The 18,820-nt window shown below is 41.3% G+C and overlaps 1 protein-coding gene across 2 annotated transcripts in view; it reads left to right on the forward strand.

Moving 5' to 3' along the window:
* Positions 1-18,820, forward strand: part of met (MET proto-oncogene, receptor tyrosine kinase) — a 90,481-nt gene that overhangs the window by 42,333 nt on the left and 29,328 nt on the right. For both annotated transcript variants that reach the window (XM_031279724.2, XM_031279725.2), the window contains exons 8-11: positions 46-182; positions 1,153-1,317; positions 3,109-3,208; positions 17,913-18,122. In XM_031279724.2, coding sequence (XP_031135584.2) covers positions 46-182; positions 1,153-1,317; positions 3,109-3,208; positions 17,913-18,122 — 612 coding nt within the window. The remainder of the gene's footprint in view (positions 1-45; positions 183-1,152; positions 1,318-3,108; positions 3,209-17,912; positions 18,123-18,820) is intronic.

Consider the following 18,820-nt stretch of genomic DNA (forward strand, 5'->3'; position numbering starts at 1 on the left):
ATTAGACAGAGTTATTTAAAAGGGTCTGGTGGTCTCTGCGTCCAGGACCCTGTGATCCACGAAATCTTCCCGACATTCGGGCCGAAGTCCGGAAACACCATGCTGACCATCAGGGGAGCCTTCCTGGATACTGGGAACAAGCGAGAGGTGACAGTAGGGAAAGTAGCCTGTAAGATCCAGAGGTCAGTTCACGGTCCCTTTTTTTTATCATTTCTTTTCTTTCTCTTTTTCTTTCTGTTTCTCATTCTCTTTGCCTCCTGCACTGCATAACAGCAACAGCTCTTTAAAATCAAGTTTGCATGTCAAATGGCGGTTCTATTTTCTCTGCCTTTTTCTTTCTTTCTTAGAAAGGATTTAGGGAGGTTGTACAGTTCAGTACATACTGTATGTACTGCAGAGGGATTGTGTTTGTTACACATACTCAAATGTGTCTTGACATTGCTGTAAGTTTACTGGGAACATTTTGCCTGTGAACTGGAGGACCGGTCAAAGGTCTTTCTGTCTTTCTGTTTCTCTTGCTTTTCCTGCTCTTGTCCTCATTCTGTCTCCTCTCCCGCTCAATCAGCAATTATCTGTAGGACTAATGCAAGATAAATGTATGAATGGAATCCCTGTACACTAAACAGCTACAGCGGATAACCGATTCCATTTTAAATGACAGCTTGCACCCTATGCACAATGAGTTTCAGCTTCTCTCTTCTGGAAAAAGGATTTTTTTAGTTCCAAGGTGTAAAACCAAACAACATTAAAAAAAAGCTTTATTCCAGCGGCAATCACACTGATAAACAAGCTGTAAGAAAAACTGCACAATTTGTACAGCCTGTATTTGTGTAGGCCTATATGTTATTTATTTATTCATTCATTGGTTTTTAGATTTTATGGTGGTCAGCTTTAAGTCATTTCATTGGTATTTATTAGATGGTCTTGATTAGCACTGGATCATTTTAATCGTTTTATTTATTTTCCCATTATATGTTGTCTGTGGTGTCTAATACTGTGTGTCATTTTCACTGCACAACACATTTACCTATCAATACAAATAAATTAACCTGAACCTGAGTAGTGGACAATGGCTATACCACTGTTACATACTACCACCACAATATATCCTGTGTGTTTACTCATTCCCCTCATCCTAACCTCCACCATCAGCTTGTCGTCCACCATGCTTACCTGTAAGACGCCTCCACACGCAGTTCCCTCCAAGCTACCCGTGAAGCTGACGGTGGATTCAGTGGAGCTCCACGCGCCCGTGCAGTTCACCTACAACCAGGATCCCATCATCAACAGAATCCAGCCCTCGCGCTCCTTCGTCAGGTCAGAGTTCTAGTCATTCAGAGTGGGGTTTTCTTATTGTTGTGTTCTCCATTTCTTACAGGGTTTCCCCCAGAAAAGTTGTTAGGCCCGTTGGCAAGTGTCTTTTTTTGACGAGAGCCCAGCTGGGGCCAGTCGCAGATTGATGGCAGCGTTAATGTAGAGCCAAATAGTTTCTGTGATAACAGAATCATGGATGGAATCTCGAAATTGAGAATTTAAAAAAGCTATAAGACAGATTCTATAGAGCTCTACATTAAGTCAATGCTACCAGCTAACTGGAAAATTTGAAAATATGACTACGTCTAAGTTTCCAACCGAGCTGCCCCACTGTAACTAGTATTAAAAAACTTTTTTTCCCCAGTGGCTAAAGCCTGACGGGGGGAAACTTAGGCCCGGTGGGCCACCAGACTTGCAATACACTTGGGGAAAACCCTGCCTTAGTCTATATCGACGACGATTCATTTAGGGCACACGTTCAAACTCAAGGCCCGCGGTCCAAATCCGGCCCCTTGCTAATTTTGATCCGGCCCCTATATACATTTAGGTTCACAATACATTTTGGCCCACCTACTTTTTGTCACTTTTCACAACGTTTTTTTTTTTTTCTCGAAATTTTTGATGCTTTTTCCAAACGTTTTTGGCATTTTCTTCGACATTTTTGTCGACCAAACTGTAAGTAAGAAGCCTATATGAGACATGCAATAATACAGTCAAAGATATTTGACTTTTCCCATGACATAAAAGCAATAAACTCTATGTCTGGCCCTTGATGTGATTCTCATTTTCTAGTGTGGCCCTTAGGGAAGCTGAGTTTGACACCCCTGATTTAGGGGATTGCTCCGGTGCTGCCGGAAGATCCGCCGTATGTCCGTAACCTTCCTCTTTCTGCAGGGTAAATCCAGACAGCTAGCTAGACTATCTGTCCAATCTAAATTTTCTGTTGCACGACTAAAACAACTTTTGAACACACGTTCCATCAAAACAAGTTCCTTCCCCAGGCTATTTTGCAGAGGCACCGTCATTGCGTCTGGCGCTTAGCTCCGTCCAAGACGATTGTGATTGGTTTAAAGAAATGCCAATAAACCAGAGCACGTTTTTCTCCCATCCCACAATGTTTTGTGGACTAGCCAGACCTTCCTCTGTAGCGCTGTGGAGGAAGGTCTGGCAATGCGAGACTATGTCCTCCACATCTGTGTGGTGGCCAGCACTGACCTGCTGACACTTTGGGATTGTCAGAAATGGTTTGGATATCAGTATTTGTCATCATCAACTGGATACATTTCCTCCAAAATTTGAGCTCTTGCATGTTTCTTTACCTCAGGGAGGTAACAGAGAGAGAAAGCGAGGGCGAATGTGACTGAGAATGTCTGCGGAGGAGGCAACGTGAAACCTATTGATGCTTTAGTTTTACAGCAGGAGGAAACTGTTTTCAGCCTTAGCGTTGTGTCCTCCACATCTGTGTGACACTTTGGGATTGTCAGAAATGGTTTGGATATCAGTATTTGTCAATGTCAACTTGATTCATTTCCTCCAAATGTAAGCTCTTGCTCTTTCTTCACTTAACACCAAAAGGAGGCACAAGAGGGAAAAAGCGAGGGCGAAATGTGACTGAGAATGTCTGCAGATGAGACGAGACAGATTACTGCTTTTAGTTTTACAGCAGGAGGAAATGAGTGGGAGGTGACGAGTGGCTAAACTGCTAACGCTAACAGCAGGTCCCTCCCAGTGGGTATCTACAGTGTCTCTGTCTGATGCTCATGCTAACTTGAGCATCCCCCCATCTCACTGTAGCGGAGGCTGCACGGTGTCGGCTCACGGCTTCTTCCTCCAGTCCGGCCTCCAGCCCCAGATGGTCCTCACCACCGATCAGGATGCTGAGGTCTTCCATGTGGTGAGTACAAATAAAAAGGTCTCATATCCCAAAATGAGATATCTATCATTTGGATTACAAAGTTTGCACAATCTGAGTTCAGGTTAAGCCTTGGTGGAGCAAAGAAAGACCAATCTACAGTGTAGATCCTTTCTGAGAAACATTTCCCTCGTGGCTATTTTGAGAAAAAAGGACCTTTTCCTGGAACTCAAGAATATGTATTTTTTATTCAACCAGGAATTTCCTTGAGATTAAAATCTCTTTTTCAAGAGAGACCAGGTTTTAGCTCCTGCCTCCTAAAAAGTCCCTGCTCCTGAGGTAATACTTCTTAGGGTGCTAACAGATCTTGCAGTACAGTGCAAGGCTAATATGTCAACCATTAGCCTCAATAGTCATTAACCCTCTGAGGACAAAAGACGCACTGGTGAGTCCAAGCGATGTTTGACAAAACTCCTACTCAAAAAGCGATATTACACAATTAAAATTTTTTTTTTAGAGATTATTTTTTGGGGGCTTTTCCCTTTATTATAGTGACAGTGATAGACATGAAAGGGGAAGAGAGATGGGGTATGACACGCAGCAAAGGGCAACAGATCGGATTTGAACCCGCGCCGCTGCAGGACTGCCAACATGGGTGAGCTAGAGGCCGCCCCACACACAATGTAATTTTAGACATTGATTTACTATTTTATTCATATATTATGCTACTTTGTGAACCCACAACATTTGTAAACTCATTTCAAGCACCAAGATAAGTGAGTGTAGGTTTATACATTGCTCTCGAAACAATTTTGGGCCTCAACATACAGAAAGCTGAGTTTGGTCTGAACATTTTGATATGAAACACATGGGGATGAGGTTATATGCAAATACCCTTAAAAGGAGAATTCAAGAAGATAACTAAAAATGCCCTTAGACCTCAGAGGGTTAATATCCAAATTAGCAATTGTAATGGGATTTTCTTTTAATGTTACCAACATTTAAACTATATTTTTGTACATAGAGAAATAAGAGCTAGCGAAATGAACAAGCAGGAGATCATTGCTGCTTTGGAGACAGGCTTCTTTCCTTTCTGGCGTGGCAATCTCCCAGTTTGCATCTCTCAACGTCTTCTATAGAGCACATGTTCAACCATCACATCAACATCGTGCGCTTTTCTGGAGATGAAGTGGAAACACAAACGTGAATAAATGACTTAGTTCCTGAGTTCAGTTCCTCTGGCTCCTTATATGGTTTTATGAGAGCCATTAGAAATATAAAATGAAACAACAGGCAAAATGGGAAAATAAACATTTCGAATACCTTGCTGCCGCATGCATGGTATTGTGATTATACATACTAACGCCCCCGAAAACCATCTAGAAGAAAAAAAAATAGTTCTTGACAATGGAAAAGAGCTCGGCAAACACGAGAAGAAGGGAAATGGAAAATCCACAGTCTGATCTGTAGGATCCAGCTGTCACCTCTGACTCACGCACAGTAGCAGAGCGAGGCCTTTAGGATGCTCTGGCTCTCCTCGCCTCCGTCAGACGCTATTCTACTTATCGCAGGAAAATGATATTGCATGCTTGAAGCACGTCATCGCTCTCTTAGACTGGCTGGCCTTTACAGCGACCAGGCCTAGAGGTGTTTTAAATTATCCGACCCTGACACTCACCAGGCTTTCACTGTGCTGTCTGCAGGCTGTTAAAAAGGTCTGGAATTGATGTAGCTTAATTATTAGGGCCTTAAAATGTGTAAAATGTATATAAAATGTCATCTAGGCCATAAGTCAAAGGAAAGATTTTGGACATTTTAAGGTTTCATCAGTGCCAAGTGACACCTACAGCTTATATATTGTATCATAGGATCATAGATGGACAGGGGGGGGGGTGCACATTGTCATCTTTTAGGTTAAATGTACTTGTTCCCACCTGTCCACGTCAAAAAATCTCCCTCCTATCAACTCATTTTGGCCTTATTGAATTTTTAAAGACTGATTTTTACTGCAAAATGACATGTTTCAAGTAGTATTTCAAGTTCCATTTTTACTTGATTCTAGCGCAGAGATCTCCCGTATTCTTCCTGACTCTTTATTTTTGTATTTTGTTGTTCACACAAGTAGAGCTGCAAAGATTAATAGAATAATTGATTAGTTGTCAACTATTCGCTAATTGCTAACTATTTTTTGATAAGCGATTAATCAGTTTGAGTTATTTTTACGAATAAAAGTCAAACTTCTCTGATTCCAGCTTCTTAAAGGACAATTCAGGCGCAAAATGAACCTAGGGGTTAATAACACTTGTTTACCGAGTCGACCGTTCTCTGGGATGTGTTTTCATGCTAATCGAATGTGACCAGTTTTAGCAGCAAACCGCTAATTAGCTTATAACGCTAGTTGTCGTGGCACTGGTAAAGTAAAGAGAAAAAGAGAAAACGAAATCTCTATTCGCACGCATCAGTCGAATGATGAACGCAGTGCTTGAGCTATGTTACTGGTTACTGGTTACACGGCGTTAGGTGTTTGACTGAATCCCAGAGAACGGTCGACTCGGTACACGTGTTTAACCCCTAGGTTCATTTTGTGCCGGAATTGTCCTTTTAAATGTAAATATTTTCTAGTTTTATTTACTCCTCTATGACAGTACACTGAATATATTTGAGTTGTGGACAAAACAAGACATTTGTGGACGTCATTTTGTGCTTTTGGAAAACGCTGATCCAACATTTTTCACAATTTTCGGACATTTTATAGATTAAATAGCTAATCGATTTATCATGAAAATAATCGTGGGCTATACTTAAGCGTGATTTATGGTTCTGCGTAGACTCCACGTAGAGCTTTCACCGTAGCCTTAAGTGGCCTGATGTTTATACTTGTGCGTTGGTGTGTGCGTCGAGCCGGCATGTGTGTGTGTGCGGAGTGTGTGGTAGAGCGAGGGAGAAAGTGAGAGAGTGACGGCGATTAGCTTTGGCGCGAGTAACGACTCTAGAGTCATAGTGAGAGAAACAAAGTGTCTCCCCTGTTCTTTCTGACCACGGTGGGAAATCTGTAGCAGGAAAAGTTAACCCTCTCCTTGATTTCATGTTATGGAGAAGGAGAACCAGGAAATGAGTCGGGGGGGGGGGGAAATGCAACGCTACCAAGCCACGGCCGAGCAACGTGCGTCGCCGCGACGTGTAGTTACATTTTCTGAGAGGTGCACGTCAGGCTACGGCGTAGGGTCCAGCGTAGGGTCCGGCCTAGGGTCCAGCGTAGGGTCCGGCCTAGGGTCCGGCCTAGGGTCCGGCGTAGGGTCCGGCGTAGGGTCCGGCGTAGGGTCCGGCGTAGGGTCCGGCGTAGGATCCGGCGTAGGGTCGTGTCTCCACGTACCTACTGTACGTATGTAGCAACGGCGTAGATTTTACGCAGAAGTATAAATCACGCTTTACGCGCCTGGTGTGTTTTCGCTGTTATAGTGCGCTTGGAAAACAGTCTCTCAGCTTGGCTTTCATTGCAGTTGCTATTGAAATAATACCATGTCCTTTGAAAGAAAAGCGAGAAATGGAGCACCTTTTTTATCGATTGAACTGTACAAAATTCTCCATGTAAAGAAGTAATTTAACCTTTTATCAATTCCTACTTACATTAACTGAAGTGAAACAGAAAATACTGTATCTGGCAACAGGCAAAGTTGGACCTTGTTTTGAAGCAACTCAAGAATGTTTTTCTCTATGAACATGGTCAAATTTCAGAAGTCGTTCCTCCAATTTCAAGACACTAAAAAACATCTTGAGGACTTTGAACAACTTGTAACCAGAGGTGGAAAGTAACAAATTACAATTACTCACGTTACTGTAATTGAGTAGTATTTTTGTGTACTTTTACATGTAACAGTAGTTTTTAAAATCTGGAATTTTACTTTTACTTAAGTATGTTTTGTTTTAAAGTATTGTACTTTGCTACATTTTAAAGCACATCCTTTACTGAGTAAAAAGAAAAAGTAAATAAAAAAAGGTCTCCAACGTTGTTTTGCGCCATTGCTTTGGCATATAGTATCTGTCAACAAACTAAAACCGAAAGCGGCTTTGTGGCCTTATCAAAATGCAAAAGACTGTGATTTAATTCAGTAAGTATAATAAGTATAAAAAAGATAGTAAATAAGTATAAATATAAAAAAGTATACCTCCCCCAGCTGTTAAAAAGTAACTAAGTAACCCTTAATCTAAGCTACTTTTTACTTTTACTTGAGTAGATTTTTATACCGGTAATTTACTTGTACTTAAGTAAAAGTTCATCAAAGTAACAGTACTTTTACTTAAGTAGAATTTTTTTTGTACTCTTTCCACTTCTGCTTGTAGCTTATTAGAAGCTTCGTAAGAGTATATATATTCTTTCAGAGTGATGGTGACTTATTTTTTTATTGAGTCATAACAAACAAGCAGCTTTTTTTCAGAGCGGAGGTGTGTTGTTCTCTGAGTCGGTGTGTGATGTTTGCCTTAGGGAGGCGGTTTGAGGACAAGCAGTGCTTTGTAATGATGTTATCTGTCATCCTGAAGCACACGCTGCTGCAGGCTCAGTCAGGAGATAATAATACGCTCAGTATACACACACACACACACACACACACACACACACACACACTGACACAGAACACGTTCTCTTATGGAATTATGAAATGAGACTTCCATCTTAAATCTTCGCGCCACAATATCCCTTTATCTCCAGTCTGTCTTACTTCTCTTGTTGCCTCTCTCAGTTTTTTCACACACACACACACACACACACACACACACACACTGACACAGAACACGTTCTCTTATGGAATTATGAAATGAGATTTCCATCTTAAATCTTAGCATCACAATATCCCTTTATCTCCAATCTGTCTTACTTCTCTTGTTGCCTCTCTTTGTTTTTTTTCTCACACACACATACACACACACACACATACACACACACTCCCAGCAGTGTCTCATATTTCAGTTTCCCTTTCCCTGGTCATTGACCTGTGTTCAGGTCAGCGGTTGATGTGTCTCTGGAGAGCTCGGGCTTCGTTACACACAAACAGCGTGAACAAACTAAAATCAGGTTTATGATGCTGAAATTGCTGCTTTGAATCCCTGATTCACCTGGCACGTATCTGGATTTGCATCTGCCCCTCCCAACAAAAGTTGCTATCGATGATCTTTGAGCTCCAGTGGACATGCTCTGAGGGTCGACAGTAGACCGTTGTTGCTGCGCGTGTGATCTTGTGCATCCGTGTGTGGCGAAGCAGTTTGTTTGGTCACCTCTCTGGATGAATAAAGGTTAAAAAAACAGTGGACAGGTCAAAAAAAGGTCAGGCAAACTGGACATTTTAAGGCTGTACATAATTGTTTACATCACATACAGTATGTAAGTGATAGTATGCAACAAAGTGTGCTGAAATAGAAAAAAATATATATATTCTTTTATATATTTCTCAACACTGGCAGAAGGTGAAGCTGTGTCGAAAGTGTGAAAGTTTACCTCCCCCTCTCTGGCATGTATATAGTTATGTTATGTCTCTTTCTTTCATAGCTATCCTTTGAAAAAAAAAGAAATAGACAATGAATAAATGAAAATAGGACTAAGAGACTATTTTTTTGATACTTTCTTTTAAAGAGCTGTGGATGTATTAACAATGCATTTTGAAAGAAAAGAAAAAAGGTTTGAAGGATGAAATAGTGCCTTTACAGATGAAAAAAAAAAACAAGTTTGTTTGCAGTTAGTTTGACTCATAGTTAGGTCTGTTTGGCCAGTGAGTAACATAGGACAAAGCAGAACCTGCAGTTTATCATACTTTGCTCAGTGATTTAGAACACAAGTTAACTAACTGGAACAGTGTTCAGGTGCCAGCCAATCACGTAGTTTCTGTTACCAGGGTCTAAACAGACACTTGTTTTTAGGATACATTGAAAGGGGGTAAGCGAGCGTCTAAAAAGCGTACCTCCTATGGAGAGGTTCATAGGCTAACAAGCCATCACCTGGTGTTAGCATCCCATTGACTGCCATTCATTTTGACGTCACTTTGACAGCTAATAACTTTACATCTGAAGCGTTTAAAGACTTTATTTGTCCATTGTTTATTTCTAAAGAAACACGACAATGTATAAAAGGCTCCATTACCTTGTACCTCACGTTATGGCTCCGTAGCAGACGTTTTTGTCAAAATAGGCTAACGATTGTGTCACAACCACGCTGTCGAATAGTAGAGGAATTACTGTATAGTACAGGAGAAGCTCGCAGGCAGTTTCGACTTACATTAGCTGTTTAAGTTTAATTACTAATGTTAACTAGCATTTTAGTTAGTAATAATTAGCCTGTGCCTATGTTATCTCCTTACATATACCTACGCTCTCCGTCTCTGCAAGATTGGGAATGATTGAGATTTCTCTTGGCACAGCTACCAGAAGACTTCCAACTTCCATCACCGGAAAAGTGCTTCTAATAGACTTCACTTGTCCACGTGGAAGTCTACGGCGTGGCTTTGTCCATTTCTTTAACTGTCTATGGAAAGTTCCAGTCAAGTTTCCTGATTGTAATTCCAGCTGTAATCTTAGATGAGTAGGGTCATTCAATGTGTTCAAATGTTCTTTATGTGTCACCTGGTGCTGCTGCGTTGCAAGTTTACACCGGGGTAGTCAGAGTTCAGTTCACTTTCAAGTCAAAAACATGCTGTGACTCTTTAAAACCATGCAAACTACCAAACTTTGAAAATGCTTTTTAAATCCCCTCTCGGATGACTGACAGGTGGCGTGTTGAAGCGAACCTTCGCCCCAATAGTTTATTGTTCATTTTGAGCTGGAAAAACAAACCAGAGAGGAATAGCAAAAACAAATTTCTAGCTTCCTAGAGAGAGAGAAAGAGAGTGAGAGCATGCAAGCGAGCAGCCTGTATAAAATAAGGCTATCATTACTAATGATTTAGGATGGGATCATGCCCCGTAGGGCCACAGCTGTCGCCTGTTAAATTCCTTCCAGTAAACGGGATGAGTTCAGGCTCAGCCTGGGAAGGGACAGTATAAGTGTCTTATTGTCTTAACCCCTCAAAATAGAGGCAAGGATCTTTCACAAACTGACATCCCAGAGGTTTCCATCGCCAGCGGAACGGCACCGTGGGTAATGTGAGCCAGCCTCTCATGCCTCCAGAGCTGCGTACGTAAACCTAAACGACGGCCTGTGCGACCACAGCAGCAGAATGATGTTCAGTTCAGTTGGGGAAATCTGTTCTCCAGTCGGACAAAAATCTATCAGATCTTCACACCAAAGCAGATTGGAGAGAGGAAGAAACCAAGACTTGCTTAAAGCCCACAGCAGAGGTCCAGGGGTCTAAGTTGTAGTATGAAAAAATAAAACCACCCAGTGTTGACTTGATATCTGCCTCTCAGATCTCCAGTAAAGCCTGGTCTCAGCCAATCTCGGCTTTCCCACAAACATGAAAGAGGTTTTTTTTTTTTACGATCCGTCGTGAAAAGCTGGCATGGTCACAAAGCCAAAGGGGGCTGCACATACACAAAAAACAGCAAAAAAAAAAAAAAGTGATTTCCATAGATCACTCACAAAGCTTAGGGAGTGGAGTTTTTCATACCAGCTTTGCTTTGCACCATCGCAGATAGTTTTGGTTTAACTAGAGGCTTCACCGTAGCCAGGCACCTGTCGCCTGCATTCACAAACTGGCTAGTTTCGTGTCAGATGCCTCTTCCTATCTCATCCCAGCGGGCTCAACCCTTCCAGCTGACACCTGAATGCCTCATGGAGCCTCCCTTTCTTTCAGTTGGATTACTCATCGCTCTGTTGTTTAAGACATTTCTACCAGGTTTTTAAACCCGTTAAATAGATATTGAATAGTGGTATTAACATGGAAAACAAGTTGTATTTAACAGCGTTCTTTAAGCTTGTTACACACAACAGTTACAGCAAAACAAAGGGCATTAATTTAGTTCTTGTGTGGGACAAAATGTATTCATTTACGTCTACTGCAACAGCACACATTTTATATAGGGACATTCCATTAAAAATACTGCTCAAGGGCGCCGAGATAGCTCAGTTGGTAGAGCGGGCGCCCATATGTAGAGGTTTACTCCTCAATGCAGAGGGCCCGGGTTCGAGTCTGACCTACAGCCCTTTGCTGCATGTCATACCCCCTCTCTTTCGCCTTTCATTTCTTCAGCTGTCCTGTGAAATAAAGGCCTAAAAATGCCCAAAAAATAATCTAAAAAAAAAATACTGCTCAAAACTAACTATGACGAGGTCATTTAACCCTTGTGTTGTCTTCCCGTCAACCATGCAACTTTGTGTTTTTCTGGGTCGAAATAACATTTTGTCGTTTTGTCGATTTTATTCAAATTCTTTTTGTCACTTTTTTCCAATTTTGTTGTCACTTTTTTGGCGTTTTTTCCGATGTTTTTTCCCCCGTTTTTTGTCACTTTTGTAACAAATTTTGTCACCTTTGGCGATGTTTTTTTTGGTCACTTTTTTCAGCGTTTTTAAAACAAATGTTTAATTTTTTTCCTGAGTTTTTGTAGCTTTTTCCAACATTTGTCACAGTTCTGATATAGAAAGTTTTTGTAAACAGGACAACAGGAGGGTTACTCTGGAAACCTTTTGGTGTATCAGTAGTTATATAACTTTATACTGGGCCGAATAGGGCCCGTCTATGTGTGTTGCAAAACATCCTTGGAATCCAATACTGGCAGAAATCAATCCTAGTAACTGATTTTGGATTAACACCTGTCAATATGTAGAAAGTATCAATAAGTGATTAATGATTGTAGTTTTAGTGTTAGTCATTTGCACAATGGTAAAACATTAGAGAGAGTAAAGTCTAGAAAACCAACAGAGATAGCACTAAAGACCATCTTGCAATGGGATCACACTAGCCGCTTCACTGACTGACTCAAAACCGCCTCTGTTGTAGTTCTCGCAACAGTAGGTGTCTCCAGGCCCACATCACACACAGACTCGCAAGGTGAAAACAATACCAGCGTCGCTGTCTCGGCTGGTAATAAAGTTACGAGATGCAGAACACATTATGTGCAGTTACAAAAATATCTGCTGCAGAAGAAGGGAGAGTGAAATTTACACTTACAAATCAAGATAATGAGCAAAGACACAGCTGAACTGGAGACCTTAAATCCAAAATAAATGAAAACACAGCACAGTAGGAAAGAGCGGAAAACTGCACTGGTATAAATCACTCTAGATTTGACAGGCACTTTTGTACGTGGGAGCTCCGTTATGACTTTGCTTTTTCGCAGGCTGTTACGCTAATGATCCTTCAGGGACGGCGGAGGTTTTGGTATCGCTGGTTCTCTCATCACCCCCACAGTAAAGCTCTCGGCCCGCTCTCTGAGCGATTGTATTTACAGCTGCTGCCGACCTACAGCCCTTCACCTCCTCTCCTTTAAATAAGAGGAGACATCCACTGAACAATGGAACTGACTGAGGTTTCCACTAATTCACAGGATATTTTTCCTTTCGCCGCACCCCTGGGAGGAGGGGTGGAATGGGGGGGCGGGGTTACCCTAGAGTCCTGCTCTACTCGCTCTTTATTGGTGTGTGGAGGTTAATTGGATTGCTTTTGTTAGGCGACCCCAGTGCTCCCCTCACACACACATGGACACATTCAATATGTATGGGTGTGTTTTCAATGCGTTTATGTCTTGGGTCTTTCAATTATAGTGTGGTCTAGACACACAGTAAAGCGTCCTGAGATAACTTCTGTTATGATTTGACACTATGAATAAAATTGTATTTTTTGAATGCTTGTGTTCAAGCGCTTGCGGATGCACGTAACTTCCAGTGTGTGTTTGTGTGCGTCCACCTGGGATTGAGAAGTGCATAGGGACATTTTAGCAATACCTCGACATAGCTGCTGCTACTGCAGTCAAAGTGACTTTCTGTGGAGTCAGATAGCAATCAGAGTGTTGGAAGTTAGATTTGAATCAGTTTGTTGAGCTTTTTTTTTTAAGTATTACAAACTTTACAGATCATAGTTCATAGGCTTGGGGTTCCCAACTGGTCTAGCCTTGGGGTCCACATAGGCTACCATCGTGTCTGTTTTGTTTCACAAAATGAAGCTATAGTGCTGTTGTCAGTATCAGAATTGCAACGAGAAAGTGCAACCAGCCATTATTAAACCACTGAGCCTCCCTGCCCCATGTCCTCATGTAATGTCAATTCAAGGACACATCTACCTTTGTAGCCCAAAAGATAAACACACACTATCATTGGCCACCACTGCGCAAATATCAGCATCGATCTGTTAGCGCTCAGCCAAACAAGTCTGGTTTGTTCTGAGTGCACCTGTGTAGAGGAATAACACACCATATTGATATTTGCTTTGCATAATTAATAAACCACTACTAACTAACGTGTCTGCTGTGATCCTGAAGAGTGAAACAACATATTGACAGGCACTAAATGGGATAAAAGATCATTTTATAAACACTTTTGACCTCTTAAATGCTCCTTTTACTGTTGCTTGTCAAGTCATATCAACAACAGCTTTCAGATAAGTGTACCCATTTATTTTTCTTTTATAGTCTGTCTATTGATTTCTTGTTTCTGGGAAAGTTGCCCAAGATCTGGATCCCAGTAACACCCCCATTTGGATGCTGTTCCCTTCCACGTCAAGACTCCCTCCCCAAATTCTCTCCCAATCTCCGTTTGTAAAACTGTGACGGCTCAGTGACTCCTATTTACTACATTTTGTAAGAGTGTGAGATAACGCTGATGATGAAAATTAGTTGCACTGAAGTCAACTAAATTCACCATAGTAATAAACTATGAGGAGACTAAACATTTAAAGCTATAGTGCGTAGTTTCTGTCGCCCCCATGAGGAATTCTAAGTAATGACAACAAAACTGTTGGTGCGTCCACATACAAGCCTTCCATGTTCGCGCACAGCCCCCCACCCCTCCACCACGCAGTTAGTAGTAGCCAAGGAGGACACGGAAGATTAAAAAAACAAATGGATTCTTCAGAAGAGGTAATTATCTTCACTCGAGTTTCTGCGTGGGAATGTCGCCGGACGCCACAATCTTCTGAACGTAGCCATACTGAGAAATACAGAGAGAGTTGTGTGGACCTGATAGTCTTAATTAGCTTTGTAGCAACTCATTTGGCAATGGCTTGAACATTCGTTAATATCAAAAAATTATGCACTAAAGCTTTAAAGGGTAATATCGGTATTTTTCAACCTGGAACCCATTTCCCAATTATGCATTGATGTCTAAGTAACAAGTGTGAACAAAAATCGTTGGTCCAGTTTTGAGCAAGAACGCTATAACCAACAACCGCGAACCGGGCTGCAATGTAATCCTATAGGGAAAATGTGTATAAATTTCCGTCTACTAAAAGTGCTGTTTTTGCCACTGACACAGGGTCCAAAATTACCTTTTTTGTCCACTAGCCAAATGGCTAGTTAATGTTCAAATTTTACCAGCCACAAAATAGACTCATTGTTTTTTTGGGTGGTAAGTGAAGCAAATCTACCAGCCACTTGCATATTTATTTGGCTAGTAAATGGTGCTAATTTTGGACCCTGCACTGGCATGCTCAGATTGTTATTCTAAGTGTCTGACAACATTATGGAAAGGATTCCTACAGAGGGTTGACCATTTTGTTAACGAGTAACATCCTGAAACCAGAAACGGCTCCTGCATCGCCATCGCCAAACTCACCAGACTCCATTGCCCAATAATGTAACATTGCAGCGGTCTTGCTTAATACTGGACCAATTTCTAAGATTGTTGTTCCCAGCAGTCACTTACACCTACAGTGTTGTATATTTCACCTATACCATACTTTCTTCTGCACAACTTAATTTACCTCATGTGAGCTTCTTGCTTTGTGTCATACATACATACATACATACATACATACAGTGAATGGTGTAATTCAACAGTGTTACACAGACATGAAGTCCAGCTCTCAAGTACATGTTCCTCTTGAACAACCGATACAAGGCCAATTCAAACCTTAGAGCAGTCACTGAAGGTTTAGATTGTTGCCATGTAAACACACGGGATGTCCGACCTCAGCGTCTTTTTTTCCCGTTAGATACCTGTGTTCTCTTGAGACAAACATGAAACACTTCAATAAAAAAGGACTTAGGTTGTTTCTGTCTCTCACTGGGGGGTTCTTAATGAGCACAAAAGCTGGTAATTCTATGTGGGCTGAATCCAACACGGGATAGAAACTCTGTTGTGCCCTCGGGCCATGCGTGTAAACACTGCAGTAGCTGAAACAGGCAGTGCCTCATTTAGTTTGTGTTGAGTATAAAAGAAGCTGCCAAACTGAGGATTACTGCATGGTTGTTCTACTGTGTGACTGAGTGAAGACCTGGAGGGAGCGTTCTTTAGTCTGAGTATTCTGAGTAGTCTTTATGCATGTATATACAGTGTATGGTACAGTTTTGCTCTTCATTTCTTCCAGGGACTATTTTAGCTGTTGGATCAGGTTAATATAAGATCTGAATTAGGATAAGCTTTAGGTTAGGGTAAGGGTTGATGTTCGGTATGTAGCAGTGATGGTTAATTTTAGGGAGCAGAGGTTAAACAGTAAACAGAGTCAGTAGAGGGTTTTCACTAGTACAGTGTTTTCCTAGACAGTGCTTGTGAGTGTGTTTTCCAGGGCTGCAACGGTTACTTTTATTGTCGATTAATATGTTGATTATTTTCTCGATTAATCGATAAGTAGTTTGGTCTATAAAATTCCAGAAAATGGTGAAAAAAATGTGGATCAGTGTTGATGACGTCCTCAAATGTCTTGTTTTGTCCACAACTCAAAGATATTCAGTTGACCTGAACAAACTGGAACTTTCCTGCATATGGTCTGGGAATGTGAACAGGTGCTTGAGTTCTCGAATAACACAACATCAATAATATCTGATGTGATAGGATGTCAAATTCCTACTGACCCGATTGTTTTGTTACTTAATGACGACTCTAAATTCCACCTGCTTGGGAGACAGAGGAAAATTTGGCTAGCTGGCTCAACTGCAACCAAGAAAATGATAGCTCAACGCTGGCTCCCCCCTCACTCGCTTTGTATAAAACAGTGGTTGGCGTATTTTCTAGACATAGTTATGCTTGAGCTCTCTACAGCAAGGATTAACAAAGCTAAATCATCGACTATCAACCTATGGAAAAGCACAGCAGCACAAATATCAGACCTAATGACCTCAGTGCCACAAGAAATAGAGGAGAGTGACTTGTGATTTCTGTTTGTTTATTTGTTCTGTTTTCCTCGAGACCGTAGGGGGTGGGAGAGGGTTTTTGTTCTTGTTTAATTTATGTTTCTCTGTTCTGTATGTTTAATGATAAAACATAATAGAAAATTGATCTTAAAAAAAAAAAGATATTCAGTTGACTGTGACGGAGGAGTGAAAAAACTAGAAAATATTCACATTTAAGAAGCTGGAATCAGAGATTTTTTACTTATTTTTATGAAAATGACTCAAACCGATTAATCGATTATCAAAATAGTTGCAGATTAATTTAATAGTTGACAACTAATCGATTAATCGATTGATCTTTGCAGTGCTAGTGTTTTCAGATGCAGACCAAGAAGTTGTACTAAAATCCACCTAAAAAAAGGTGGCCTGAGATCAGTTGAATACGGTTTGCAATAAAATGTAAAACAAAACATGCAACACATACTCCATCAAGAAGAAAATGTGTGTACATATACTATAACATTATAAGTGGTATTTATGTTTTGTTAGCAAGAAAACAAGGAAGATACAATGGCCTTAATGAGGTGCAACTTCCCTGCATACATCAAAACGTCTGGCAACATTGTTTCCTAAAAAGGGCCGTAAACACCTTGGGCCAGATGCTTAAAACTCTGTGTAGATTCCCGACTAAAGCCAACAAAAGTGTGCATGTGCATTCCTTTTGTCAGATTTATAAAGCTGCACGTACACCTGGTTCTGTTCTGGTCGCGCAAGCCTTATTTCTTCTCCAACAGTTCGCAATAAATGGATGTTTGCATATCGACACCACTAATCAGACACACAGACATGAACAATACCAAACAAGTGTGACAGTAGACCAGTGGACAATTATACAAACAAATCCAGCAACATTTACTCAACCCTAATGCAGGTCTCATTTTTTAAAGTGGAACTATTATGCTTTTGCGTATTTCCTGTCATGTGATTTTCATGTTAAACATGGCCAAAACGTCAACGTATTTTAGAGAAATCCCCTTGAGCTAATCTCTTTAGATTTCCCACTGTTCTGAACGCTCCGTTTTCAACAGTTTTTTCTTCTCTCGACTAAGTGTTGCGCAACTCCAAGCCCGCTTTCTATGATTGGTCATCTGCTCCAGCCGGAAGTAAAAGATGTAATCTTGGCTGCCGATGTTTTTAAGTTCTCCCCAATTTCAGGTCACATAACTCCTGAAACATTTCCAGTTATGTAGTATTTGGTTTAGAAGCTACTACTTTACTGGTGATTTTTCACAGTAGAAAGTCAGGCAGTCTTAAAGAGACAGGCGCTCCAACAGAGCGTCTCACACAGGTGCAGCAGCCATGGGCAGTATGAGAAAATGAAAAAAAAGTGTTTTTTCAACATTAAAGCATGTAAACATGTTCCAGTAGAATCACAAAATACAAGTATGAACCTGACAATGCTATATAATAGGTCCACTTTAAAACCTGCATTTGTACATTACAGTTTTTCTAACCTGCGTGTTTTTGCCTGTCTGTGTTTCCCGACTGCCTGCCTCCTCTAGAGCTGTGTGTACGCTGAGAACCGGACGTCCATCCAGTGCACCACGCCCTCTCTGGCCAAACTGGCTCTGCAGCCGCCCGTGATCACCAAGGTGGCGTTCGTGCTGGACGGCTACTCCACAGATCAGTGGGACCTGATCTACGTGGAGGACCCCCACTTCCAAGACCCCAAGCTCACATCCAAGGACAACAAAAGCATCGTGGAACTCAAGGTAAGACAACATCCTCAGTCTACAGCTCCATTATAACGATAAAAAAGGCTCAGTTGTCAATTGTACCAAGATTGGTTGTTTTAAAAAAGAAGACTTTGACTTGTTTACTTTCAATGTCTTTCATTTACTCTATATCGACAACATTTATTTCCGGGACCCTAAATTCCGCCGGATGTCCCTCATTTTGGCCGGATGTCCAAAACCTTCCGCTTTCTTTGTGTTGAAATTTTTAACTCAGGTCGATTTATGAGGACTATGCTCCTCAGATCTCTGCAGGGTAAACGTACACGTTCCACCAAAACAAGTTCCTTCCCGAGGCTATTTTGCAGCGGCACCGTGGCTCCGTCCGGCGCATAGCGCCACCCAAGACGATTGTGATTGGTTTAAAATGCCAATAAACCAGAGCATGTTTTTCTCCCATCCCGGAATGCTGTGTGGACTAGCCAGACCCTCCTGTCTGGCAGTGTGAGACTACTCTAATGTTAGAAAAAATATCACGGAGGTTAGATGCAGAACTGCATCCTTTGGTAAAAGATTAAAGGTCTTGCTCATGAGATCTCCAGCAGGCCAGACACTTCCAGGAACAGGTGCAGAAACTCAAGACACATAAAGGAAACTCTAATCTCTGACTTTAAGGTTGTTAAGTAAGAAAGTCTCCATGTGTTAAAAGCTTAAGAAGTGCTTCACAGAACAGCAAG

This window comes from Sander lucioperca, chromosome 7 (assembly GCF_008315115.2).
Source record: "Sander lucioperca isolate FBNREF2018 chromosome 7, SLUC_FBN_1.2, whole genome shotgun sequence".
Classification (NCBI taxonomy): domain Eukaryota; kingdom Metazoa; phylum Chordata; class Actinopteri; order Perciformes; family Percidae; genus Sander; species Sander lucioperca.